General features: G+C 37.9%; 1 protein-coding gene across 1 annotated transcript in view; it reads right to left on the bottom strand.

The window, feature by feature from the left end:
* Positions 1 to 7,572: 7,572 nt before the first annotated feature.
* Positions 7,573 to 26,995, bottom strand: part of OSTF1 (osteoclast stimulating factor 1) — a 63,416-nt gene continuing 43,993 nt past the window's right edge. The window contains exons 3-10 of the mRNA XM_027875051.1: positions 20,385 to 20,435; positions 19,866 to 19,929; positions 17,811 to 17,864; positions 16,856 to 16,963; positions 16,583 to 16,632; positions 16,356 to 16,434; positions 13,175 to 13,273; positions 7,573 to 8,124 (exon numbers count right to left, since the gene is read on the bottom strand). Of these exons, the coding sequence (XP_027730852.1) occupies positions 8,066 to 8,124; positions 13,175 to 13,273; positions 16,356 to 16,434; positions 16,583 to 16,632; positions 16,856 to 16,963; positions 17,811 to 17,864; positions 19,866 to 19,929; positions 20,385 to 20,435 (564 nt within the window). The 3' untranslated portion in view covers positions 7,573 to 8,065. The remainder of the gene's footprint in view (positions 8,125 to 13,174; positions 13,274 to 16,355; positions 16,435 to 16,582; positions 16,633 to 16,855; positions 16,964 to 17,810; positions 17,865 to 19,865; positions 19,930 to 20,384; positions 20,436 to 26,995) is intronic.

Raw genomic sequence — 26,995 nt, 5'->3', positions numbered from 1 at the left:
TGATCAGAATTTGCCTCTAAATAGCTATTCTTTAGAAATGTCTATTCAAAATAAATAAATAAAAACAATCACTGTTTCATGTTTGCTTGAATCAACATTTTGAATAGAGTGAGCTTTCTAATTTGTATTTAAAATTCTAGAACTGCCACTCCACAAACTAAGTTAAAAAGTTTGGTTTTTTTTTAAGGCAATTGGGGTTAAGTGACTTGCCCAGGGTCACCCAGCTAATAAGTGTCAAGTGTTTGGTCTGAGGGCTGGATTTGAACTCAGGTCCTCCTGACTTCAGGGCTGGTGCTTTATCCACTCTGCCACCTAGCTGCCCCCCCCTTTTTTTAGGCAATTGGGGTTAAGTGACTTGCCCAGGGTCACACAGCTAGTGTCAAGTGTTGGCCTGAGGTCGGATTTGAACTCAGGTCCTCTTGACTTCAAGGCCCATGCTCTATCCACTGCGCCACCTAGCTGCCCCCTAAACTAAATTAAAAAGAAAAAAAAGAAGTGGTCTAATTAAAGAGAACTGCAGGTGATTGTAAATTCATTGATATAGTCCTACCCTTTTTATAAATATAACATGTAGGATTTTTATCTTTCACAATAGAAATAAACAAATTAATTTTTTTTTACTTTTATCGGCTATCCAAGACATATAGGAAATAGACACATATATGAGAAAAAGAGTCTTTTCTCCCACCAGATAACGGATATTGAGGTCAAAGGATATTGTGGCATTTTAAAAGTTTGAGAGATATAATTTCTGAGTAGTCAGTCATTTTATTAATAATGCCAGTATTTTAACAAAAGGAGATTAGTGGCGCTCTGGAATGCCAAAGACATTCATGGTGGTGGGCTCAGGGCTTATATGCCCTTGGAAAAGGGGTGTTTCTGAGGGGGGCAGTCAACTTTGAATATTACAATGAGGGGCTGGGCCTATTCTAATGAACTTTGATTATGTCATTTACTTCTAAGTTACCCCTAGCTTTGGGCAATCTAGTCAAAGAATTTATCCCCACCTGAGTAGACCTGAGTAGAGCACAAGGGCTTCCCCACCTGGGTGGGGTCTGAACAAGATTGTTAAGAAATTCAATCCAATCTCATTATCAGTAATGTTTTTTAAGAGACTGAACTTTAGAGAGATGGCTGAGAAAAGCCAGGAAGTTGCCTGAGCTCTCCCCAATTTCCCTCGGAAACATTAATCAAGCCCCTAAATGGATTCTAGAGTGAAAGAATCTACAAAAAGATGGAGTGAAGGGGCAGCTAGGTGGTGCAGTGGATAAAGCTCTGGCCCTGGAGTCAGAAGGACCCGAGTTCAAATTTGGCCTTAGACACTTGATTTACTAGCTGTGTGACCCTGGAAAAGTCACTTAACCCCACTGCCTCACCAAAAAGAAAACAAAACAAAAAAATGAATGCTAAAAGACAGAGTGAAACAATTTTCCAGCTTAAGATAATTTAGAATTCAGGAAAGGTTTGTCTCACTTGAGTAAAAGCAGAAGTAGTCCTGCCAAGTCAGTAAGAGGCTCTTAGCCAAAGTACAGATTAGCTACTAAGGCCCTTCAGTCCTGACTCAGCAGGCCAGCTATAAGGTCTCCAGCCCCAGCACAGAAGGCAAACTGCCCCAGCGCAGTGAGCAAACCAAAGGCCAGTCCTGGAGGCCCTGTTGCAGAAAGTCAGTGACCAGGCCCCTGACCTCCAATGCAAGAAGCTTGGGACAATGTTCCATGTACCCCAGGAGCAGAACTCAACTTAAAAAGTCTCGATGAGGATGGGATCTAGACCCTAAAAATGAAAAACCCTGGGCTTTCCCACATGGTTAAACTGGCATTCGCCTGAGGTTATGATCCCATCAACTGGCCTTTCATTAGCTACACCCAATCTCCCATTTCTCAGTTACCCTTAACCTAGCCTAGTCCTACCTCCCTGTGGCCCCAGGCTACTTTCCACCCTTAATCCTATTCTAGGCTCCATTCTCCCTAGACCAAGTGGTCCAGATCCCTGGAGTTCTATTACCTCATAGACTACTTGGCCACTCCTAGATCCCTCCTATAGTCCTTCTGTATATAAAATCCTTCTCCTCTCCATTAAGATGCACAGATTCTTATAATCTAGCCAATAGCTCAGTAACATTCAGACTCCTTAAGAGACTGCCTAATGTGACGGATGTTCTAATAAACCTTGTCTTTGACCGAAAGAAGGCTGGGTCGAATTCTTTCCGGCAGGAACTACATATTATGATTTTGGGGTCCCAGCACCCCTAAGTCCCTAAACCTCAACAACGAAATAGACTAAAAAATTAGCAAAAAACAGAAAAGAATCCTGACCATAGAAAGCTGCTATAGTAACAGGGAAGATAAAAACACAAACTCAGAAGAGGACAACAGTGTTAAAATGCTTACAAGCGAAGCCTCAAAGGGGAATATGAATTGATCACAAGCCCAAAAAGTCTTCTTGGAAGAACTCAAAACGGATTTTAAAAAATCAAATAAGAGAGGTAGGAGAAAAATTGGGAAGAGAAATGAGTTATGTAAGAGAGTCAACAGCTTGGAAAAGGAAGGACAAACATTGACTGAAGAAAACAATTCCTTAAAAAACACAATTGGCCAAATGAGAAAAAATCCACTGAAGAAAACAACTTCTTAAAAAGTATAATTGGCCAAATGGAAAAGGAAGCACAAAAGCTAACCGAAGAAAATAATTCCTTAAAAATTAGAATTGGGTAAGCAGAAGCTAATGACTATTAGGAATCAAGAATCAGTCAAATAAAATCAAAAGAATGAAAAAAAATAGAAGAAAGTATAAAATACCTCATTGGATAAACAACTGACTTGGAAAATAGATCCAGGAGAGATAATTTAAGATAAAGATCAAAAATATATGATAGGGAAGGAATAATTTCAGTGAGATTTTTAGTTAATTAGAAAATAGTTTACAGAACCTTTTGCAGTAATCCCCACCAAATTCTCAACTTTCAGGTGCTTAAATTAGAAACCTGATCACCCAATTTCTTATTGTTGTATTAATTACAAAGGGCCAAATTGGCTATCAATCCATAGCTATTTACCCAAGACCTCTATCCTCTGTAAAAGTCAGATCAGCAATCTTTATCACTGAGAAATATTCTGCTCAGAAGAACCATTAGTCAATAAGAATGTCTGCCCTTTAAAATGAAGAAAACTTACATTAAACAACATATGCCTGGCTCAACCAAACTAACTTCAGATTCCATCCCTGCTACTACCATTCCCAAACAGAAAAGAGCAAAGGAATAATAAATCCCATTACTGGGCTAATGCTACAATTGCTTTGTTCCCTATTTGTCTATGCAGAGAAACAGGTAACAGATTCAAGGCCTAAATACAGAAATCTGGACCCTTCTGTGAATGGATAGGGAGCACTATGAAAATTAAAAGCATCAGGCCAATCCCAGAAATGAAACCTAACTTAGAAACCTCTCTCCTTATCTTAAAGGAGGCAGAGTTTTAGCTAAAGGGTAAATCCACTGACTGCCCAGAAGGTACTTTCTAAAGGACAAAGGCACCAAGACAGCCAGAAAGTTTAGACCTTAACAACTTCTAAAATCGTTTCCAGAAGGTAAATCACAAAGCTTTTGTTTGCCCTTTACAGGGCTATCACTGAAATGCAGTTACTGGATAATGGAACAGGTTTATTTTTTTCCTGAATTCAGCACTCCCTAAGCCTCTGTGAAAACCACAGAGTTACTGGTAGATACCCATGAAAAGTCAAGTCAACACAAAAGCAAAAATAAATTTTCCCATGGTGTCTCAGCTAGAACTGAATGAATCTGTCCTTTTTTACCTCCAAACTTTTACATACACCAAAAGACAAATATGTGCATACCTTCTGCAACAAGATGTCGTCATTCTCCCTCCCCCCATTCCCTCTTTACTTGACAAACTGTCCCCTAAAGCAGTGGTCCCCACACTAGGATTTCTCCCCAAAATCTTTACCTAAATATAAACATTGTCTTTGAATTTAAATGTAACTATAAAGATTACACTATTCTCATGTTTAAAATATTTTTACTACTACTACTACTACTACTACTACTACTACTACCACCACCACCACCACCACCACCTTAATACTATATGGTCTTGATTTTTCCCCCTCCCCATTCCCTCTTTCATCTACTCAAAATGTCCTTGGACTCAAAATCTATAAGAGCTAGGAGGACATCAAGAAAGTATGAAGGTCATCAGACTTTTGTATGGCCACTGAGGAAGCAAAGGCCACAATTTGGAGAAGATTTGCTTAAGGGTTACATAGGAAAAGGCAACATTTCAAAGAAGCTACCACTTTATAAAAATTTATTAAATACCTATTTTATGTAACTGATTGTGCTAAAGATGTTGTGTAGGGGGCCCAGACTGCTTATAGTCCACCAGACAGGGTCGAGGCACGTATATAAATAGCTGTAATACAAGCAGGATGTGGTAAGTGGGTTAAATGTCGTGGTAAAAATGTAATTGCTGGGCTTCAGAGGAAACAGACTATTGCATTGAGGTGGGAGAGACAGAGAAAACTTTGTGAAGGTGTCATTTGAGCCAGGACTTGATACACAGGTGAAATTTCAACAGGAAGAGATGTAGGGGGCAATGTTAGTGATGGACTTGAATATAGAAAGACTTGAGTTTGATTCCTGCCTCAGACCCTTATGTGACCCAGGACAAGTCACTTAACCTCAGTCACAGTTTTCCCAGCTCTAAAATGGGAATAATAATAGCACCTATATCACAAGATTGTTGTGAAGATCAAATGAGTACAAATGTAAAGTGCTTTTGTGAACCTTATAGCAATATATAAAGACTAGTTATTAGGCGGTAGGGAGTGAGAAGGGGGAATGATGGCAGGGAGAGGGAATATGAAAATATGGAGGCAGAAAAGTGTTGAGTATGCTTACAGTGAGCAATGCACCTTGTAAGATATAACATTTGTGTAGTTGGGTGATAAGACTGGGTAAGTAGGTTGGAGCCCTTGATGCCAGACTGAATTTGGATTTCATTTAGTTGGCAATGGTGAATCACTGAAAGTTTGGGAGCAAGTTAATAAAATTATCTGAGCTATAATTTAGAAAGATCACTCTGGTAATGGTAGATGGGATAGACTGAAGAGGAGGAAGATTGGTGGGAGGAAGTCTGGTAGGAGGAAGTCTGGTTAGGCTATTGCAAAAATCCAGTCAAGAAGCAATGAAGGCTTGAACTGTGGTGGTGCCAGCGAGGATAGGGAAGAGTACAAATAGATTAGATCAAGGGTTCCTAACCATTTTGGGGATCATGGTGACTTTGTCACCCTGGTGAAGCCTATGGAATAATGTTATATTATTTGTAACATTTATTACAAATTACATTTGTTAGACATGTTATATAGTTACTATAAAATAAATCTCATGCAATTACAGAGGCAATCAATTCTATTGAAATAGTTATCAAAACATTTTTCAAAAGACAAAAAACGGGCAGCTAGGTCGAGCAGTGGATAGAGCACTGGCCTTGGAGTCAGGAAGAGCTGAGTTCAAATCCGACCTTAGACACAACACTTAACTAGCTGTGTGACTCTGGGCAAGTCACTTAATCCCAATTGCCTCAGCAAAAAACAAACAAACAAACAAACAATTTGAGGACCCCAGGCTAAGAATGCCTCAGTCAGAAAGAGACAGTGATAATAAAAGTGATAGCTAGTCCTCCTGACTCCAAGTCTGGTGCTCTCTCCACAACACCTGTGGTATAATTATATAGCACAGGTTTAATATCTCAGATATAATTTCAGTTCACAAAATTAAAATATAATTTTCCCTCCGTTTCAAAATTTAATCCCATGGCTTGTTACTGCCATTCCATATACAGACTATTCATCAACTAGCATTTTGTTAAGGGCCTGATCGAGGGTCAAAAAAGTTTCACTTCTCAAGACACTCACATCAGACAAGGAAAGCCCTGCAGCAGCAGTTACTTACTTCCTGAGTTGAGCCACTTCCGTCTTTAAACATTTCCTTATCTTCATCAATGTGTTTTATGAAACTAGCATGACAGATCTATTACAAAATCAACTTTTAAACAGCAGATATTAACATTATCTCAGTAACACAGAATCAGGCTCTTAATATTCAGTAGAACTATTATAGAGGATGTTCTATTATTCTAACTTTGTCTTCCATGAAAAGCTTCCTGGTCACACCCACATTTTGTGAGGATGAGAACGTGTCAAAAAGAAAAACTGAATACAAAAAAATTTGTCATGATTACTGTGCATCTAACACTAAAAAAAAAAAATTTCAAACCAACTATAGAAACTCTCAGCTGAGAGATTTTCTTGGATTTGTCAATTTACTAAGGTGTCAGAGCCATGAAGACTCAGATACCTAGAGATAAATTAATGATGTAATTACCTTTCAAATTACACACCATTTTTTGAAACAACTTTCCAATGATCATTGCTCTTACATTAACTATCATGAAATTGTTCAAATTACATTTTTAAGAAGTTCCTGACTAGCATGTGAATTCACTGTTAGTTAAGCTGGGAATTGGGTCAGTCAATTCTAGAAGAGCTTGGAATAATACAAGAGAGATTACTGATTTGTTCCTACCTTTTGACTCAGGAATTCCTCTACTGGGAATATATTCCAAGGGGGGAAAAACACACATGTATCAAAATGTCCATAGCAACATTGTTTGTAGTAACAAAAAGCAGGAAACAAAATCTGAGCTCAAAGTGGCTGAACAAAATTATTTTATGTAAATAGGGTAGACGGGGCAGCTAAGTGGCTGAGTTGATTTGCCTATGGTGAAATGGCTGGATGATACAGTAGGTAGAGTACCAGGCCTCAAGTCAGGAAAACTCATCTCCCTGAGTTCAAATTTGGTCTCAGACACTTACTAGCTGTGTAACCCTGTGCAAGTCACTTAAGCCTGTATGCTTCAGTTTCCTCATCTGTAAAATGAGCAAGGGAAGAAAATGGCAAACCATTGTAGTATCTGTGCCAAGAAAACCCCAAATAAGGTCATGAAGAGTTGGAAACAACTGAAACAAAACAGCAAAATGAAGTAGAATACTACTTCATTAAAAGAATCTTAGATGAGTAAGAAGGGACCTCAGGGGCCAAAGTCCAACTCCCTCATTTTATGATGAAAATACTGAATCCAGAGAGGTTAAACATTCAGGGTCTCACCTGGCCTACTCTTTAGGACTTCTCCATCTTGCCCTGAGGAACCTTGTCATCTTGCAAGATCATGACTCTCACACCTCAACAGTACCCTCTGCCCCTGGGGGACTCCTCTGGACTTTGATCAAATAAAATATTCAGTTTAGTGACATGCTGCCCAAACCAGTCACTCCCCTTTTCCATTAAATCAATCCGGTTTTTGAAGGGAATGTACTCTATAAAAAAGTTTCTTCAGGCATTTGGGGGGTAATAAATTTGTGGTAAAACAAAATGTACCAATAAATTTGAAAACAGAATAATTTGTTTAAAAGCTTCTCATTAAAAAAAAAAAACACTAGGACCATCATAAGGTTCATTTACTAGTAGACAACTTCACAAAAAACAGACTACAGGCATAAAGTGAAATAAAATATTTATTTTTGTCAGAATAACCGACAGTTTTCTAAAGAGATACTTTTGGTTTATGTTTATAACAAGCATTTTCCCCTCTAAAGTTCATTCAAAATACTTCAACTCTGAGGTAAATTACAACTTAAAAAATATACATATATATCCACCCCAGAGTTTTCATTATTAAGCCAAAAAAAAAAAGTTTTTAATTCCTTGAGTAGGATAAATAAAAATTATTCTCTCTTATGCTAATTTGGTGAACATAAATGCACTTTACACAGCAAAGGAATCTAGTGACTTATTGGCAAATTTAAAGTGAAGACAAGTCATGTACAAATTCTGTTCCAACAGAAGGCAACACTGCCTTTTTCACACATCTTTTTTACAGTTACCAACACTCTTCTGGCAAAGGCAGGGTTGTTTGTTTTTTTACTTTTATTTCTATTTTTAATGGCCTAGACAGTAGAGGCTTCAGATCTCAGGCACTCAGGGAAGGTATTAATCTGAATCTTCATCATCAAGATATTCTTCTGCATTGCTTAATGTCCGAACTACATCTAAAAGAAGAGAAAAAGCAACCAAATGTTAGCACCCCTTAACACTTACAAAGCACTTCAAGTCAAGAGTATGGGTTATTTATTTATTTATTTATTTTCAAGGTTATTTTATTTTTTTGTTTGTTTGTTTTTTTGGAGTTTTTTTTGATAGGCAATTGTGGTTAAGTGACTTGCTCAAGGTCACACAGCTAGTACGTGTCAAGTGTTTGGTCTGAGGCCGGTTTTGAACTCAGGTCCTCCTGACTTCAGGGCCCGTGCTCTATCCACTGCACCACCTAGCTGCCCCCATGGGTTATTTATTGCTTACTGGGTGAAGAAGTGGGGTGGTGGGGGAGAGAAGGAAGAAAGATCAGCCCAACAGTGGGACAGAGACCCATGTTATAATGAAAAAAGAGCACATGACAAGTGCATCTCAAAGAGGCACCTGCCAATAAGAAAGAGTCAAGGTCCCCAGGTCCTCTTCTGAGGTTCTGTTCTCAAAATCAGCATCCAGCTCTAAAGAAGAAACTGCTCCCTAAATCTACAGCTTGCTACATTTTGGGACACATTTCTGAAAGACATGCAAAAAAGGAAAGATCATTAAATACTCCATCCTTTGCAAAACACACATGGCCTGCATGCATTGAACAATTATGCTCCCACATCTGCAGGTTTCCATCACCCCATCATGGACAAATCCATGACTGTTCCATTACCTAGGGGCAAGAGAGACCCAGGAGCTGAAATCCACTAGAACATGAGTCCTTTGAGGGCACAGACTGGTTAGCTTTTGTCCTTATAACCCCAGCTGCTAGCATTGGGCCTGGAACATAGTAGGTTTTTAAAAAGTACTTGCAGATTTGTTGATAGTGTCAAAGACATGCACAGAAGGGAGAGTAAGATAAATAAGGACCAAAAAAACTGAACGAATATAAGCTTGCTCCAGCCAAGAAGCCACATAGCCAGGTGGTGCAGTGGAGAGAAACACTAGGCCTGGAGTCAGAAGATGAACTGAAATCTGGCCATAGACATTTACTAGCTGTGTGACCTTGGGCAAGTCACTTCATTGGTTTGCCTCAGCTTCCTCATTTGTAAAATGGGAATAACAATAGCACCTACCTCCTAGGATTGTGGTGAGGATCAAATGAAATATTTGTAAAATACTTAGCATAGTGCCTGGCACAAAGTAGGAGCCTAATAAATGTCTGTTCTCTCCCCTCCCCAGGGGAAAAAAACCAAAACAAACAAAAAACACTACTAGTGTAGGAATAGCTACTCATCGAAAGCATTTATACAATGCTTTAAGGACATTTGATCCTTACAACAATCATAAAATTATATAATCATTAAATGGGTACTATAATTATCCCCATTTTACAGATGAGGAAACTGAGGCATGAGGAAGTTAAGCAAATTGCTCAGGGTCACATATCTAGCAAGGGTGTGAGGCAAGATTCAAACTTAGGTCTTCAGGACTCTAAGTCCTGTGCTTGCAGCCACCTAGCTTGCCCCAGGCAATGGAGAAATGGAAACAAAAATAGAGATTCAAAGAGAAAGGCCCCACTAAAAGCTAGTACTCCCAAGGACCTGATTTAAAACAAAAAGGAGGCCTTCATCTAGCCCCATCAACCTTTCTATTCAAATTCCTTCAGTTAAGGGCAAGAGGCCCTTAAGAGGAATTTTAAAGGGGCAGAAGGGAAACCTTTGTTAGGCAAATGTGATGGGGAAAGGAAGGGTGCAGTAAGACAGAAGGGGGAGGGAGAGAGCCGATAATAAGTTTTCAAGCTTACTTAGTCTATAGATCCTTGGGTAAACACACAAATTCGCCTTAAGCAGTCCTGATCTTTCCATAATAACCTCAACTTCCTAAATAGCTAAGAACCATGGATAGAAAAGGACATAAGCAACAGAACTGCAAAAAGGCCAAGCAAGACTCCCTCTCCAGACTTCTCTTCATCAGTCTCACCATCCCACTCAGAGGAACCCCCTTCTCTCCTGGTTGGTGACTCTTTTATGGGGATCACTATTTTAAGAAGGAAAGACCCCAGAAGATGCCTCACCCTACTCATGGCCTCAATTCACTCAACACACCTTCTCTTCCCCCTCCCTGTCTCCCTTTTATATGTCATCTTCAGCTATTAAAATGCAAGCTTAATGAGGGTAGGTTCTGTTTTGTTTGCTTGTATTTCTATGCAAAGCACTTAGCATAGGACCAGGTGTAGAGTAAAAACTTAATAAATGCTTTACCTCAATGAGGCAGCTAGGTGGCGAAGTGGATAGAGTACCAGCCCTGAAGTCAGGAGGACCTGAGTTCAAATCTCAACTCAGTAGCTGTGTGACTCTCTATCAACATCAACATTGTCAGTGATGTTGCAGTATGTATGGCAAATTGGGGCCATCCCTTTGGGGATCCTTTAGGGGCCCGATCCACATGATGCTAGCACTGGGAACTGGGCAAGCAATTCAGAGAGGCAACCAGTAGGGCAGATGAAAGGAATACTACAGTAACATTAACATAAGAAGTGGCTTAGGCAGATTCTGCTGAAATGCAACAGTCCATGATCTACCACCACCATAGCAAAGCTGTTCCTTTTGTTTGTTTTATGTCCTTCCTTTTTTATATCCTCTCTGCCCTACCCTAAACTCAGATACATTTTGCTTTTTTCTTATCCCCTTTCAATGTTACCCATGATATGCATTTTAACTGAATACTCAATCAATAAACATTTATTAAGTGCCTACTATGTGCCAGGCATGTGATAAACACAGGAGACAAAAGACAGTCCTTATCCTCAAGGAACTTACAGTCTAATGGGTGAGACAACACGCAAACAAATATACATAAATATATGTATAAAATACATATAAATAGATGTATAAAGTAAGCTATATACAGGATAAATAGGAAATAATTAACAGAGGGAAGGCACTAGAATTAAGAGGGACTGGGAAAGAGGGTAGGATTTTAGTTGAAAGTTAAAGGGAACCAGGGAAACCAGAAGTTAGAGGAGAGGAGGGAGAGTGTTCCAGGCATGCGTAATAGCCAGAAAAAATGTCTGGAGCTGAGAGATGGAGCCCGTAAATGGAACAGTCAGGAGGCCAGCATCACTGGATCAAAGAGTATGTGGGAGTAAGGTGTAAGAAGACTTGAAAGGTAGGAGAGGGCTAGGTTATAAAGGGCTTTGGAAGCCAAACAGATCAAGTGGAGGGGTAGGGGAGAGAATGATTCTTTCCTCTGAAACTTGGCTGCCACCTATGCCCCTCAGAGATGATCCTGCTGTCAGAGACGATAGCATGCAAGTTTCCTATGGTATAAAGCCCACTATCTCTTGACTGAAACACTAAATGGCACTCTCCAAGGCAGAGGAGGTGGCAAGATTCTTCTCAACCACCTTTAAGTTGATTCCCAAAGCGAACCAGGAAAGGAAATGATGAAAGGTACACATTTTTTCTGCTTCAACACAATGTTATTATGTGTGTCTGGTATAAGCTACCACATAATATTCCATTTCCCACCTGCGCCTTTGTATTGGCTGTCCCCGACAATCCCTTCTCACTTCTGCCCCACCTCTTCTTTCAAGATACAGATTAAGCAGCGTCTTCTGTTTGAAGACTTCCCTGATCTTCTCAGCGGCTAATACTTCCCTTCTTTAACTACCTGGTATTCAAACTACTGTTGTTCAGTTGTTTTGGTTGTGTCCAACCCTTTGTGACCCCATTTGGGGTCTTCTTGGCAAAGATACTAGAATGGTTTGCCATTTCCTTCTCCAGCTTATTTACAGATGAGGAAACTGAGGCAAGCAGGGTTAAGTGACTTGCCCAGGGTCACACAGCTATTAAGTGTCTGAAGCCACATTGAACTCTGGTCTTCCTGACTCAAGGTCCTGTGCTCTATCCACTGTGCCACTTCACAGTATTTAACTAATTTGTATTTATTCCGCATATACTTATATTTGTCCTTGTTGCACTTCTCTCCCCACCCCAATTAGAATGTAAATTCCTTGTGAATAAGGATTATTTTATTTATATTATTTGTATTCTCAATAAACTGCTTGCTGATTGATTGAAGGAAAGGGAGAATTCCTCCTCGGCACTAATCCCGTTTTTTCCATTTGACGCTTTGTAGAAAGGAGGGAAGAGAGTATGACAGAGGAAAAGGAAGTGATGACAGGAGTGATACTCAAGTAACTTGAACACATCTAAAAGTGAGAGAGCAGAATTAAAACTACAAAAAAAAGAGAAGACACACCATGATCCTTATCCCCCACTTTCAAGTACTAAAGTAAGTTGAATTTAGTAGTGACCCAGGGAAAAGACTCCATTGTGATTGGATCTGAATGCTAGTTTAATATCAAAGGCAAAATATTCAGAGGGATTATCCACAGAGAAATAGTGATCTGAATGTGTGCTGTGTCTTCTCTTTCAAAACCACTAAACAAGCTCTTTTCATGATTGTTAAAACTTGCTCTCAAAACCCAAAACAGACTCCTCCTTTAACACAGGTACATAGACTGTGTTAAAATTTATCTAGAAAGCAATCGACAATCTCTTTATTTATATAAATAGGACCCAATCAAAGGTGGCGATAGGATGTAACTCCACTGATAGAGTCTCAAGTTGCTAGAAAACAATCAAAGACCTTGAAATAAATTTTGAGATTGTTCTATACAAAAAACTTGCTGAGTGTTTTGATGTGCACGTATTTTAAATAAAAGATCTAGTTATAAAGAAGTATCTGTAGCAAGGGATAGGAAACACTATCTGACCCTGAGGAGCAATGAGATAAAAGCCTGAGTATGGGCAGGGGAGAGATTGGTGGGAAAACCAACATTACCCAAAAAGTGAACTGGGAGAATGAAAGGAGACATGAAATTAATCACCAAAAGCTGGGTTTCATTAGAGCACTCATTTTTATCTGGGATTTTTTTTTTTATGCTGCTAAGGTTCCTACTCCTGGTGGAGAAAAATCATCAATCTTAAGAAGTCACCAAAACATCTTTTTTGGGGAAAACACTCTAACCTTAAAGTTTGAAAAGAAGATGGAGAGGAAAGAAATGATAAATTGAGGTACCTGTTCCTTGTTTCTTCTTAAGCAGAGCAGCACATGAAGCATTGGTCGCCATGTCCAGGGCCAGCTTCTTCTCATTATTTCTCAAGTCTGTCCTAGCACCTTTTACAACAAAAGACTTGAGTCATTTTTTTTTTGCCCGGGGGGGGGGGGGGGGGGAAGAACCTCCATATCCTTAACAAATCCATTCCACCACCACCCCTTTGAAAGCCTAAGGGAAAAGGCAAAATCTGGTCTTTACCTCCCATCCAACAAATGACCACCTTTGGCAAAGACAAGAGATAGAAGCACTATGTAACATAGAACGGGAAGAGTCCTTAGGAGGTCATCTAGTTTAACTTTCCTCATTTTACAGATGGAGAAACTGAGGCCCAGTGAGGCGAGGTGACTTGTCTAAGGTCACATAGGTAGAAGGGGGAAAGGTAGTTTTGACTTAAGAGGATTTTGTTTTAGTTCAGTAATAAATAAAACAACAACAAAAACAACAGATGGAGGTTGTAATAGCATATATGACACCTTCAAGTAAGGAGCTTGTTGCTAATATTCTCATCTAGGGATAGAGATAGGGACTAGATCTGTTATTTCATTTATATTGGGCACTTCTAAACAAGGAAACTCCCTCTACCATAGAAGATAGAACCTTTCTCTGCAACCTGTACCTACAGCCATTGCCTAGCGGCAGTGAGAAGGGCAGCTAGGTGGATAGAGCATCAAGACCTGAGTTCAAATCTGGCCTCAGATAATTACTAGGTATGTGACCCTGGGCAAGTCACATAATCCTGTTTGCCTCAGCTTCTTCATCTGTAAAATGATCTGGAGAAGGAAATGGTGAACCAATCTAGTATCTTTGGCAAGAAACCCCAAATAGGGTCATGAAGAGTCAGATATGATTGAACAACAACAGTAAAAGGTTAAGTGACTTGCCCAGGGTCACACAACCTGTATGTGTCTGAGATAGGACTTGTCTCAAGGCCAGCTCCACTACATCATGATGTTTCTTACAATCTGTTATTACTCTTACAAAAAAAAAAGGTATTTCCCTTAATATTTCTATCAAATTAAGGTTAGAAAATTTGGTGAATGGTTTACTAACCCCAGAGTAAATCCCACATCATCAGATACACTAAAATAATAATAGCTATCATTTATGTAGCACTTTAAGATTTGCACAGGACTTCACACTCATTAGATCCTCACAACAACCTGGGAGGTAGGTACTAATATCTCAATTTTTACGGGAGAGAAAACTGTGGGAGACAGACATTAAATGACCTGCCCAGCTAGAAAGGTCACACAGCTGGAAAGTGTCTGAGGCCATATTTGAACTCAGATCTTCCTGACTCCAAGCCCAGTGCTCTATCCACTGTGCCACCTAGCTACTAATTAGTTACAAACTTCGAGATCATAATGAGTGTGTTAGAATTAACTTAAAGATACCTTTTCCCCTCTTGCTTCTAAAGATGCTCATCGAGAGAGAAAGGTCTGGGAGATGGGGAATGGATTTGACAGAGGGACATTTTACATCTGGAGGGTCTCTTTCAGATTAGATGAATTGGTTGCACAACTAAATCCCCATGTGATTTGTTGTTCCACATTGTCCTGTTGTCTAAAATAATTTATGCAATCCATTCTTCAACTCCTCTTTAAAAAAAAAAAATAAATAAAATATACAAAAAAGTAACATTTAAAGGCTAAAAAAATAAAAATTTAAAAAAAGTCTTGAGCCAGACAAAACAGTACAATTTAGAGAACTAGGAAATAAAAATCTCTTGGGCTTTGTCTTTTTCTCCTGGGCAGTTCCAATCTATCTACAGTTGAACTTAAGTTCTGTTTCCTTCTATTCTTTTATTCACTTCTGCTTTATATCAGATTTCTTGTAGGATGCTGAGTAATACAGACTCTACATGCCCAAAATGGAACTCGTTATCTTCCTCCAAACACTATTCCTCCCTCTTAACTTCCCTATTTCTGTTTAGAACACTATCATCCTTCCAGTCTAGTCTATTTACTGTTCCCCAAAGCCACTGTATCAGCTCCTGCCTCTGTGTCCCTGTGAATTTTGCCCCTCCCCGACCTCTTCTTTAAATCTTCGGCTCCTTTTAAGGCTCAGTACATGTTCCACCACCCATAAAGAAGTTTTCCTGACACCCCTGGATGTTAGTACTCTCACCCTGTTTAGATAATTGTGCAAAGACTTATCTGCTTATATGCTTTACCCCCCTCTCCTAGGTAGAACAAATGCTCCTTGAAGGTAGACACTATCTGGGGAAGAGGGGGGAGGGTCTTCATATACCAGCACCTTGAACAATGCCACATGTGACCTTCTAGGTCCTTGGGTGTGGCCTTTTGACTGAGTCCAAGTTTTGCAGAACAAATCCTTTTATTAAGATTTGTTCTACCTATGTGACCTTAGACAAGTCACTTTCCCTCACTGGGCCTTAAGGTCAGTCAAAAGGCTGTACCCAAGGACCTAGAAGGCCACATGTGGCTTTGAGGCCACAGGTCCCCCACCCCTGTCCTAGGACAAAGATTGTGAGCTGGAAGGGAATTGAGAGGTCATCAAATCCAATCCTTCATTTTACTGATGGGGCTTACGTAGGTTAAATAACTCACCCATGGTCACACAGCTAGTCAGTTTTTGAGATAAGAATCAAATTCAGGTATTCTTGACGCTGAGTTCAGTCCTCCATCCACTACACTCTACTGCCTTATCTTAGAAAGGTATGTAGTAGGTACTTAATAAACGTGTGTGGTATTGGATTAAGACACCAATGAAACAGTTTAAATGAATCCTTAATAAATCCTTACTACAAAGATTTTTTTCTATAAAACTTGGCCTTAGTCAAAAGGCCGCGCCTAAAGACCTAGGAGGCCACAAGTTCCCCACCCCTGGGCTAAATGTTAGCTTTTTTTTTCTAGTCAGTGAGTGCTACAGAAGAAAAGGCCAGAAGGAATCTCAGACAAGCAATTCAGCTTTGAAAATAACACTGAATTTACTATAGACTCTAAAAGAAAAAGAAAAGCTGCATATAATTGAGATTAACAGTTTCATATACAATATTCTTTTTTTGTACTACTATGTATATGGAAATGCCCATTTTGGTCATGTTTGTTAAAGTTTGTTTTGTTTTTTTAAATTAAGAAAAAGAATCGAGCGAGTGCTGAAATCAATTTTTAGGTTCACCTTTCGCCAGAAGCATCTCTACGATGTCGGCATAACCCTTCCAGGAGGCAGCATGCAAAGCTGTGTCCCCCAACTTATTCTATGGAAGTAAGAAGAAAAAGGAATCTCTTCAAAATACAAGAAAGAAAAATTCCAAGTCTACAACACAATTAGACTTAAAAGGCACACACATAGCTTACTAAAAAGAGATAGGTTTAAAGGAAGCGTTACGGTATAAATTTTCTTACCTGCTGATTTAGTTCAATATTTGGTTGGGTAAATAAGACTTCCACTACATCTGAAATACAAATTTAAAAGAGTAGCACATTTTAAAAGGCAAAAATAAACCACATAAAATAAAATGAGATGTCAAGAATAGCATTTAACATTTTGCCAATTAAAGAAAATCCATGTCATTAAAATGCTTCGAGATTAGTCTTAACAGAAAAAAACTGGGAAAAAAAACCTAAGTACATCTTCCATAGCATGGAAATATAATAGCAACAAAGCATTCATTATACCTTTGTGACCACCATGACAAGCCCAGTACAGAGCAGTGCTTCCAGCTTTATCTAAGCCATTGACGCCAACTCTGTTATCCAAGCATTCTCTCAACCAGCTCAAGTTGCCTGCAATGATGGTAAAGTGCAAATAAGGAGAAGTTTGGTTTTGTTTTTAAACCAATACCTTTTTACATAGATTTCAGTTTGGAATGTATTCATCTACAAGATCCAAATCATCACCTCTCTAACAATCCTATCACTATGGGTTGTGTTTTTTTTTTCTTCAGTCATTTCTGACTTTTTGTGACCCTTTGGAGTTTTCTGGACAAAGATACTGGAGGGGTTTGCCATTTCCTTCTCTAGTTCAATTTGCAGATGAGGAAAATAAGGCAAACAGGGTTAAATGACTTGCCCAGGGTCACATAGCTAGTAAGTGTCTGTGGCCAGATTTGAACTCAGGAAGATGAGTTTTCCTGACTCCAGGCCTGGCACTATATCCACTGTGCCATCTAGCTGCCCCTATGGTACATTTTGTCAATTAAAGTCACTTATTTTAATGGTATGTTTATGAGAGAAATTGTTACAAAGGTTCTATAAGTTCCTGCCTTCTAAATAAACAATCCTTTCCCATGGAGTGTAATAACGTAAAAACAAAAGTAGAGGCCAAGAGAAAACATCAAATTCCAGACCTGTGCCATTGTCAGCTCTTATTGGAGAAGTACTAACTGACCACTCAAAGTTACAGGTCTGCCAGTGCTAATCCAAAATAATAAATTCTAAACATTAAGAATAATGCCTTTGGTAGATAATATGAGCAGCTTAAAAAATATTAACTTACTAATAACTCTAAGTTCACTGTCAGTCATAAGCCTGAAGTTAGTACTTCTACATTACACCAAGGTTAAGAAATTTATGCAAATTAGCACTCTAGCAAGCTCCCCACCCCTTGGTCCCCTAGCCAAGTCATACCCACCTCTCTTGGCAGCTTCGTGAAGTGGATTATCTATGGACTCAGCTTGTTCAGCCACTAAAGGGAAAAGGAGAAAAAAAGGCAAACCCAAAATCAAATGACAATGCCAACTGGCACAGATGCCAAGCCTGTTAAATACAGTGTGTGGCCTGTTTAACGGAGACTATCCTCTATCTAAAAAGTCACTGTCATCATTCCTATGGTTTTCTTTCCCATTTTATTTACTTAGCCGAAAGGAAGAAAACAAAACATCTCTCAGATACTTTCTTTCCCTAAAGGCAAGCTAATCCTTATGTTTAGTGAAAACAACCCAAGTGAAAAGGTAATTATATACCCATTAATTAGATGGAGGAAAAAAAGGAGATATACCACAAATCTGCTATTTCAAGCTTCTTCTAACAAAAAAGAAAGAAATTATATAAACATCCAATGCCTGTAATGCATTTTAAATGTCTGTGGCATCTGAAATAGAAAGAACATTTAATTTGAGGTGCAATTTAGTTTCAAGTCCGAGCTCTTGCTACCTCTTTGACAAATCACTTAAACTTTCTGAGATTCAGTTTCCTCATCTGTAAAATGAGGAAGTTGGACTTAATGCTCTCTAAAATCCACCACTAAATTCCATTACTATGACTACTCTCAAGGTGTCTGAATATAAGTACATATTTCCCCATTAATGAGTTATTTTCACTAGACAAAGAAATCTTCTTTCCTAATGAAAATAATAATGGCTAAAAAAAAGCCATGGTAACAATTAGCATGGGAAAAAAGACGCCTATTCTCTTATCTCTGAGAACAACAGTTTCATCTCTCAGAGGAAGATCTGTTCATTGCACTCAGGAAGCCAGTAAAAGCAACAATCCAAATACCATCTCTGATAAAAGGTTATGCTGTGTTAGAATGCTCTTTCAGCTGCAGGCGATTCAACATTGGGGCTGGGCTTAACTACCACACAAAGACTATCTGGAGACTCACAATTTGTGGGGAGTTATGGTATGTGCTGTTTCTAGAGGCTTGAAGACTGGAAGAGAGAGAGAAACTTTTTTACATTTTTCTAGAGGCCCCAAACAATTAATTTCTTAACCAGGAAGCACTAGCCAGGAGGGAGAAAAGTAGAAATGATTCATACCTAATCTCCTTTATTGAACCCCCCAAACTGGTCACACCTTTGTTCCAGTTATGCCAATAACTCCTACAAACCTTCTTCCCTCCCTCTTTCCATTGTCTCCTTGTCCTTGATTATTCAGTACCTATATGTAAATCTCCTCAGCTCTAGGTAGTTACATCTAGCTTCTTGTAAAAGTTTTTCCACTTTAATTTATATGTACTTTTCTTTTATATGACTTGAGGGTGGGACCCATGTGTCTGATTCCCTAACTCCCCACAAGCCATCACCCAGGAGGTCATGGTAGTAATGACAAAGAAATGGCACTTAAAATATTTTATGTACCTTATCTCATCTGACCCTTACAACAACTCTGCTAGGTAGGTTCTTGAGGTATCATCCTATATTACAGATGACAAAACTGAGGCTCTGAGAAAGAAAATGCCTCGCCTACAGTCACAGGGAGTGTTTGAGTCAGATCTACAGCCCAGGTCTACTTTGGTCCAAATCTGGTCCTCTTGCCACTGCCTAACATTGCTTCTTGAGGTAGTTATAGAATGTCACTTGGTGAAAAGCACTATAAGATTAGGCTTTCCTTCTATGGATTTCAGGACACACAAACTAAGAAACAAATTTGACTTAGCAACAGGAAGATTGAGGCCTCCGCATGGAAAGATGGCAGAGATGGCCATGAGATACTCTGTTCCCTATTCCATTTCAAGACTTTTGCCCATGGCACAAGCCCATTTGGACCACTTCAGGGTGAAATTATTTGATAACCCCATCCTCTACAACAGAAGGTGACTATGAAGAGTAAAGAATACTCTAGACTGGTATCTACCCTACTTAATTCCTCAGTTACCACAGCCAAGGGGGTCCATAAATCTAAGTAATTAAAAAGGAGATTGAAATAATTATTCAGCTAACTGAAGTAAAATAGTCACAAAATTTACCATAGTTGCTTGGAATGAGTCCAGTCCTGCCCTTTGAGGTCCCTTTCCACCAGTTGGTATCACTCTGGGGGCGAGGTGGGAGAAACAATTAAATTATATTAAATCAATTTCAAATCAAATATGTGATATTAAAGATTAATGTTATGACTAATTATATTAACTGTTATAATTAATAATTAGCAATATTAAATATTAAATCAATATGCACATTTGTTTCCAACTCATTTGCCCTATGAAATACAGACCTACCTATCCATATTTATCAAGATCTCTTACATCTTAACCTTTTTTCTCCCTAAGCCACTAGATTTGCAACATAAATATCTACCTGTGGCAAATATAGCTTTTTCATAAAAGAAAAAAAAAGATAAAAGGCAAAAATATATTAATTTTAGACCAAATGTCCAATTTAATTTATGTCTTTCTGGTTTCTTTTAGTTCTTATATGAACAGGTACTATTTTATGGTTATATTAAATATAAAAGTCTTTACATCTAGCAGCAACTTATTTATGCTTACCATGTCAGAAATGTAGATAATATCACCTTCTTCAAAGTACAATTCATCAGGCTAAAAAAAAAGAGAGAGAAAGATAAAAGTTTGATTCCATTTCATTCTACAAATTATCTATGACTTAGTTAAGAATAAATAATTCAGAATCCCTAAAATGTGGTTTTCTAAACATGGAAAAATTAACATAGAAGTCATATCATGGAATATGAATGATAGATACAGATAAAAGAAGCTGGGTCATGCCTCATGATGGATTTCAAGTACCTATTTATTATTATTAACAATAACTGCATTTATGTAGCACTTTAAGGTTTACAAAGCACTTTACAAATATTATCACATTTATCACAACTAAAACAAGTTTAGCTCCTTTTGTAGTCTTCCACAGAAGTCATCTATATTTAAAATGAGACAAATTAAATATAGAGTTTATGGAAGGCAAAATAAATTATTTTAAATATTAATTGAAAGAATTTTTTTTTTACAGAAAATCACTCTACCCCACAATTAATTAGTTCCCAACAATTATTCATTCATTCATTCATTCGTTTGTTTGTTTATTTATTTATATTTTTTAAGTCTGTTTCTACTTTTTAGCTAGCAAGCTACCTAAACTGACAGGAGAGGATTTGGTGAGGGAAAAAAATCTACTCAGAATTCAACCATTTTGATCTAGGCCTGCGATTTCAGTGGTGCGGAGAATTCCGAAGTGAGGAACCTCCTTCTACCAAAGCACACTGGATGTTGCTCTGAAATTAATAGTTGTACAAAGCTACCCCATTAACAAAAGCTTATCATTCAGAAGTTATCAAGCACTTATTCTAAGTCACAGTAACCATAAGCAGCAACATCAAATCAATGGGTCCTTTTGTGGAAGAGTACAAGATACACTGTCCTCTACATGTATTAACCAATTCAACAGGGCTGGATGTGATGAGAAGTTGCTCTCATTTATGGTTGACAGTTTCTTGTTAGAGGCAGCTAGGTGGTGCAGTGCATAGAGTGGTAGATCCAGAGTCAGGAAAACCTAAGTTGAAATCCATATCAGACATTCACTCATTGTGTGACCTTGGGAACTCATTGCCCTCACCAAAGTAACCCATTCCAACTTTGGACAGCCCTAATTGTTGGAGCTAAAAGCTTTTCCTCTGGGACTTCTATTTATTGCTCCAGCTTATGTCTTCTGAAACAACGCAAAACAAACCTAATCCCTTTCTTTGTATGGTAGGTCTTCAAATGTTTGAATGTCTTACTAAAATATGTCACTCAAAGCTACGAAAATATTCTTCCACTTCTTATCTGCATTACATTTTTTCCCTAAAGAAATGATCCGAACTTTTGTCTGTCACTATCAGTCCGTATATAAGGCAGCAGAATGGTAATTTTCCTTGTATTTTTTTTTCCAATGAAAATTTAAAAGAATCTATAAAAGACCTCCAAAAGGGTAACTTTCTAGGACATTAAGTTCAGATTGTTTCCTTGGAAAAAATATGGTGTTAATAACAAATAGAAGAGATAGTTCTACTTTACTCGAATCTGAAATGGTTTCATAGTTTTGAAAACCATATTTTAGGAAGGACATTGATAAACCGGACAACATCCAGTTGGGTGACAAGGACAGCGAGGGGACTAGCAAACCAGGCAGCGAGGTAGCATGGTGGATAGAATCAGGAAGAGCTGAGTTTGAACCCTGTCTCACATACTTACTAGTTATGTGACCCTGGACAAGTCACTTAACCACTCCCTGACTCAGTCTCCTCATCTGCAAAATGGAAATAATAATAGCACCTAACTCACAGGATTGTTTGTTAAAAATCAAATGAGTTAACATGTGTAAAGTACACTACAAACTTTAAATCACTATATAAATGTGAGTTATGAAGGAACTGTTCCAAGTAAATTTTGTTGTTCAGGTGTTTCAGTCGTGTCCAACTCTTTGTGACCCCATTTGGAGTTTTCTGGACAAAGATACTGGAGGGGTTTGCCATTTCCTTCTCTGGCTCATTTTCCAGATGAGGAAACCAAGGCAAACAGGGTTAAGTGACTTGCCCAGAGTAACATAGCTAGTAAATGTCTTGGATCGTATTTGAACTCAGGAAGACGAGTCTTTCTGATTCCAAGCTCAGTGATCTATCCACTGTACCACTTAGTTGCCCAAGTAAATTTTAGATTCATATATCTTATAGATGTTGCAGAATTATGGAAAAGAACACAGCCTGGAGTCACAGAATCTCTGAATCCTGGCTATGCCACATACTATAACCTGTGAAAAATAATGTGGTATAGTAGAATCAAAAAGCCCAAGATGAAATTCTGTCTCTGCTAATTACTTTTGGGGTAGGTTCTCTTAAGGTCTCATTTTCCTAATTTATAAAACAGAGAGGGACATTATTTATACTACCTACTTCTCAGGGATTTTGTGAGGAAAGCACAATGCAAATCTTAAAATACTATACACACACACACACACACACACACCCCCACACACACACACGATGTCCCAAAGACATTAAGGCATGTGTGTGTGGGGGTGTGTGTGTGTGTGTGTGTGTGTGTTATTAATGTGTTGGAGCTTGGAAGAATCTTAGACTTAAGAGTCTTCATTTGTGTCATGTTTTCTCGGGTTTTTTAATATCTTTTTTTTTCGTTAGAGGGGGAAGAATGAAGAAGTCAAACAACATAAGAAAAATAAGAAATATTTCCTCAAAAAAATTGTTTTCATGATGAGTTTCCCAGGGCCCTAGATGGATTCCATGATACAATTAAATTTTCCCATGTCTCTCTTATTTGGGGAACATAGGTTGATCACCAATTTTCTATACTTCTAACCACACATTTATTTCTTATAGCGACTTTTAAGCCACAGGAAGCTGCATCCATCTCACCTCTTCACTCCTCCAACAGTTTGACCTAATTTCTAAGTCTTAAAAGACAAGTTTGCTAAAGGTCTCAGTCTCACATTGACAAGACTACCTCCCAACCAGATGAGCTGTGTTTGTTAGGGTGAATTTTCCATATCATTACTGGATGAAAGGTTTTTTTCTACAGTATAATTGCAGAAAGATTTAATGAATAAAGTTGGAAGCAAAAGAACTTTAGACAAAATGAGGGGACACAGAACAAAAACATTTTTTTTGCTTGTCAATTTATTCAGGTCGCCTGTATTAAATGCTAAGGAATTTACGTAAGATTTTACTCCTCATTTTGTATCTGTATATGATTCTTTATATTAAAGGTTAAGTTTATAATTTTTTAAAAAAGGTTTTCATTTGCCAAATGAATGAATTCTGACAGACAAGGGGAAGGAGGAGGGTAATTTACTTGAAGAATGAGTCATCAGGAATAACCTGGGAAAATGGACAAAGCTGGTAACCTGAACCAGAATGACCATTTACTGGGCTCATTGACAGCACAGTTACATCTGCTTAGAGAAAGAGCCAAGATGGTACACTCTACTGGGTAGTCATTTAACCAGGACCTTCAGATAACCAGGAGGGCTCTGTGCTAATTTCAGAGCCATCTAGGTCAAGTAGAAAATGGAAATTCATACGCCAGGAGGAGAGGACCACTAAGAAAACACTGGCTGAAAAGACACTGAGTGGAAGTCAGTCAACTAACACTGGGAGACTAGTGGGCAAAAGGAAGAGGAGCTCCCCAGGGGAACAAAAAATGTCTTCTGGGGTTTGAGACCCAACAGGAATGACACCACACTCCTTGGAACAAAGATGTTTTATAATTTCACAGCTAATTACAATAAAAAATCTTTTGTAAAAGTACTATAAATGTTATATAACAATTAAAGCCTACTTATTTTCTATGATGAAAATATAATAAATTTGAAATATATATAAAAATTTAGAAATAGTTACATCATTAAAAACCTTAATGTTATCAATATCATCTCTCACTGGTAAGGAAAAGTGCCTAATTCAGAAAATGCCATTGAACAGGTTATCATGGCATTTTGTTTCTTTTTTTAAAATGTGTTAAATTCATCTTGGGTCCCCATGATATTGTCCATTTTAGCCACTGGGCAACTTATTCCCACCTTTAATGAAATAGCTCCCAAAATACAATTTTGTTATCTATAAAATTTCTTTTCAATGATAAGTTATTCCCTGGACAAATTAGGAAAATGATCTCTCATAGGCCCTGAGCAAACTAGATGTTTCAGACTGTCATGAACACAAGCAATAATTTGGATTATTTCATTACTTTAAAAATCAAAATAGCTCTGAGGTATAAAGTTTGCATTTTCTATTAAGAAAACCCTCCCAATGTATTTAGAGAATATTTTTCAGTAATTTATTTTAAAATTTCTGACTTCAAATTTGTGGGTCAAAATGGAGAAAAATACCACAATAAGGCAAAATTGTCCCTAATTCAGTTTTGTTTTTTGATTCTCCACATCCCTCTTTTCCTCTATTCATGATGAATCATCAGGCAAAAAAAAGGGTAAGAACACATAATATGACATTAGTGATGACTATATTGTCTATAACTCAAGAGTACTGCTCAAAAAATAATTATTTTCTCACACTAGTCCTATACACTTTTAAAAAAAAGTGAATTGTAGGAAAGACTTAGGCACACTGTAAGCTTTAGTTTTTCAGTAAGCTTTCAGCAAGTAACCTTCACAGACTAGAATAACCCCAGAAGTACATCTCTCTACAAAGTGAGACAGCACACAAGAATATAAACTAATATTTACTCCCAAGGAAGTTTTAAAAAAAAAAAAAGGAAAGGAAAGTCCCCCCCCTCCCATATATATGAAGATATTAATGGTAGCACTCTTGGTGGTACCAAGAAATTGAAAATAAAGTAGGTGTTACTCTTAAGTCAGTCAACAAGCATTTATCAAACACTCGTTATGTGCTTTCACTGTTCTAAGTACTGGAGACATGAAGAGAGTCATAGATTTGGGGTTGAAATGAATTTGAGAGAACACGTAGCTCAACTTCCTCTACAGTAATTGCAGAATAACTGAATAAATCATAACATACAGACATAATAGGATACTATTGTGTTAAGAGATAAGACAAATAGGAAGCATTCACAAATGTTTGGGAAGATTTGTATGAACTGATACAGAAAAAGTCTAATGAACCTAATAACAGAAGAAAACACTAAAAGACAAGTGAATTAGATCAATGCACTGACCAGGAGTCAGGATGAAAAATAGGTACAGAATGTGGAATATGCTGTTAGATACAGGATCATAGACTTAGAGCTAGATGGGATCTTCTAGGATGCCTAGTCCAACCCTCATCATTTTTTTTTTTACATCAGTTTGTTTTGCTTAAGTATATTTCTTAGTAACAAATGAGAATTCTATCAGAGCAGGCCAGAGAGTGTTACTGGGATATGACATCCATATTTTTAAAAGCATCAATAGTGGGGATGGGATGAGGAAGGGGATGAATTCAGGCAAGGGTTTTCTAATATAAGAAAAGTGGAACAAAAGGGCATAATGTTAATGACACTTTTTCTTTAGATATCAGAGATGAAACATGAAAGTATTAAAAAGAAAAAACCTACTGAAGGGAATCAATTTCCTCATTCTTTTATTTACCCAGACTATAATATCTTCCCCTCCTGACCCACCCTAATTCTGCCCAATCTTCAAGGCTGAGCTTAAGTCTCAACTCTTTCAGAAAGCCTTTAAATGCCCCTCCAGTTCTGAGTAATCCTCTCCCTCCTCTAAACTAATAGTACTTATTATCCACACACCACTCATTTGGTTATCAAATGAAATATGCATGTTGATACTTGTACCATTTTGTTCACTGTTACTTTATCTTCATGTGCTCGGGTAACAATACAAAAAACAAAAAGCAAGTTGTCTTGCCTCCCTCTCTATGTGATAAGACTTTCTGTGTATGATCTTGCCATGCTTTTTTTTCTCCCACCTGTTTCTTGCACATAGAAGGCAGGCACTCAAAAAATATTTTAGTTGCTTCACTGATTGATATGGTTAATTCATAGGGCTTTTGTTTTAAATGGAAAGAAACTTAAGTGTCCATATGGTAAAATATACAAAGCTATGTTGTCCCATATTTTACTAATAAGAAAGTTCTAAAATGAAACATTTCAAACATCCCTCAACAAATCAACCAATAAGCATATAAGTACCTATGTGCCAGACACTATGCTAAGTACTGGGAATACAAAGATAAAAGAGAAACAGTTCCTACCCTCAAAGATCTTACATTCTAGCAGGAGACCATATGAAAATATTATATAAATATATATATTTCTAGCTATGGGTTAACACAATTCTGAATATTCCACAATTCAAATATTCATTCCAGTAACAGGTTATCACAACTTTTTTTTTATTCTGCTAGGGGCTCAAGATGGCCCACAACCTGACAAGACAGTGGTAGAATTAGCCTTTCAGTTATAGAGGAGATAATCTCAAATTTACAGTTTATGTGTCAAATCACTATTCATCTACTATTGCCCTCACTAGGTGGAAGGACACAGAGACCTCAAACCGGTCAAGAATCTTGCACCAGACCACAGGGCATGAGGAACTCTACCTGGGGCAAAATCTTAACTCAACTAAGATATGACTAATTATCTTCTCCTTTCCGATCTTCACGATCCTTTTGCCA

Source organism: Vombatus ursinus, unplaced genomic scaffold (assembly GCF_900497805.2).
Source record: "Vombatus ursinus unplaced genomic scaffold, bare-nosed wombat genome assembly UNPS02014807.1, whole genome shotgun sequence".
Taxonomy (NCBI): Eukaryota; Metazoa; Chordata; class Mammalia; order Diprotodontia; family Vombatidae; genus Vombatus; species Vombatus ursinus.
The sequence above is the reverse complement of the archived record's forward strand: the minus strand, read 5'-3'. Positions and strand labels throughout refer to the sequence as shown.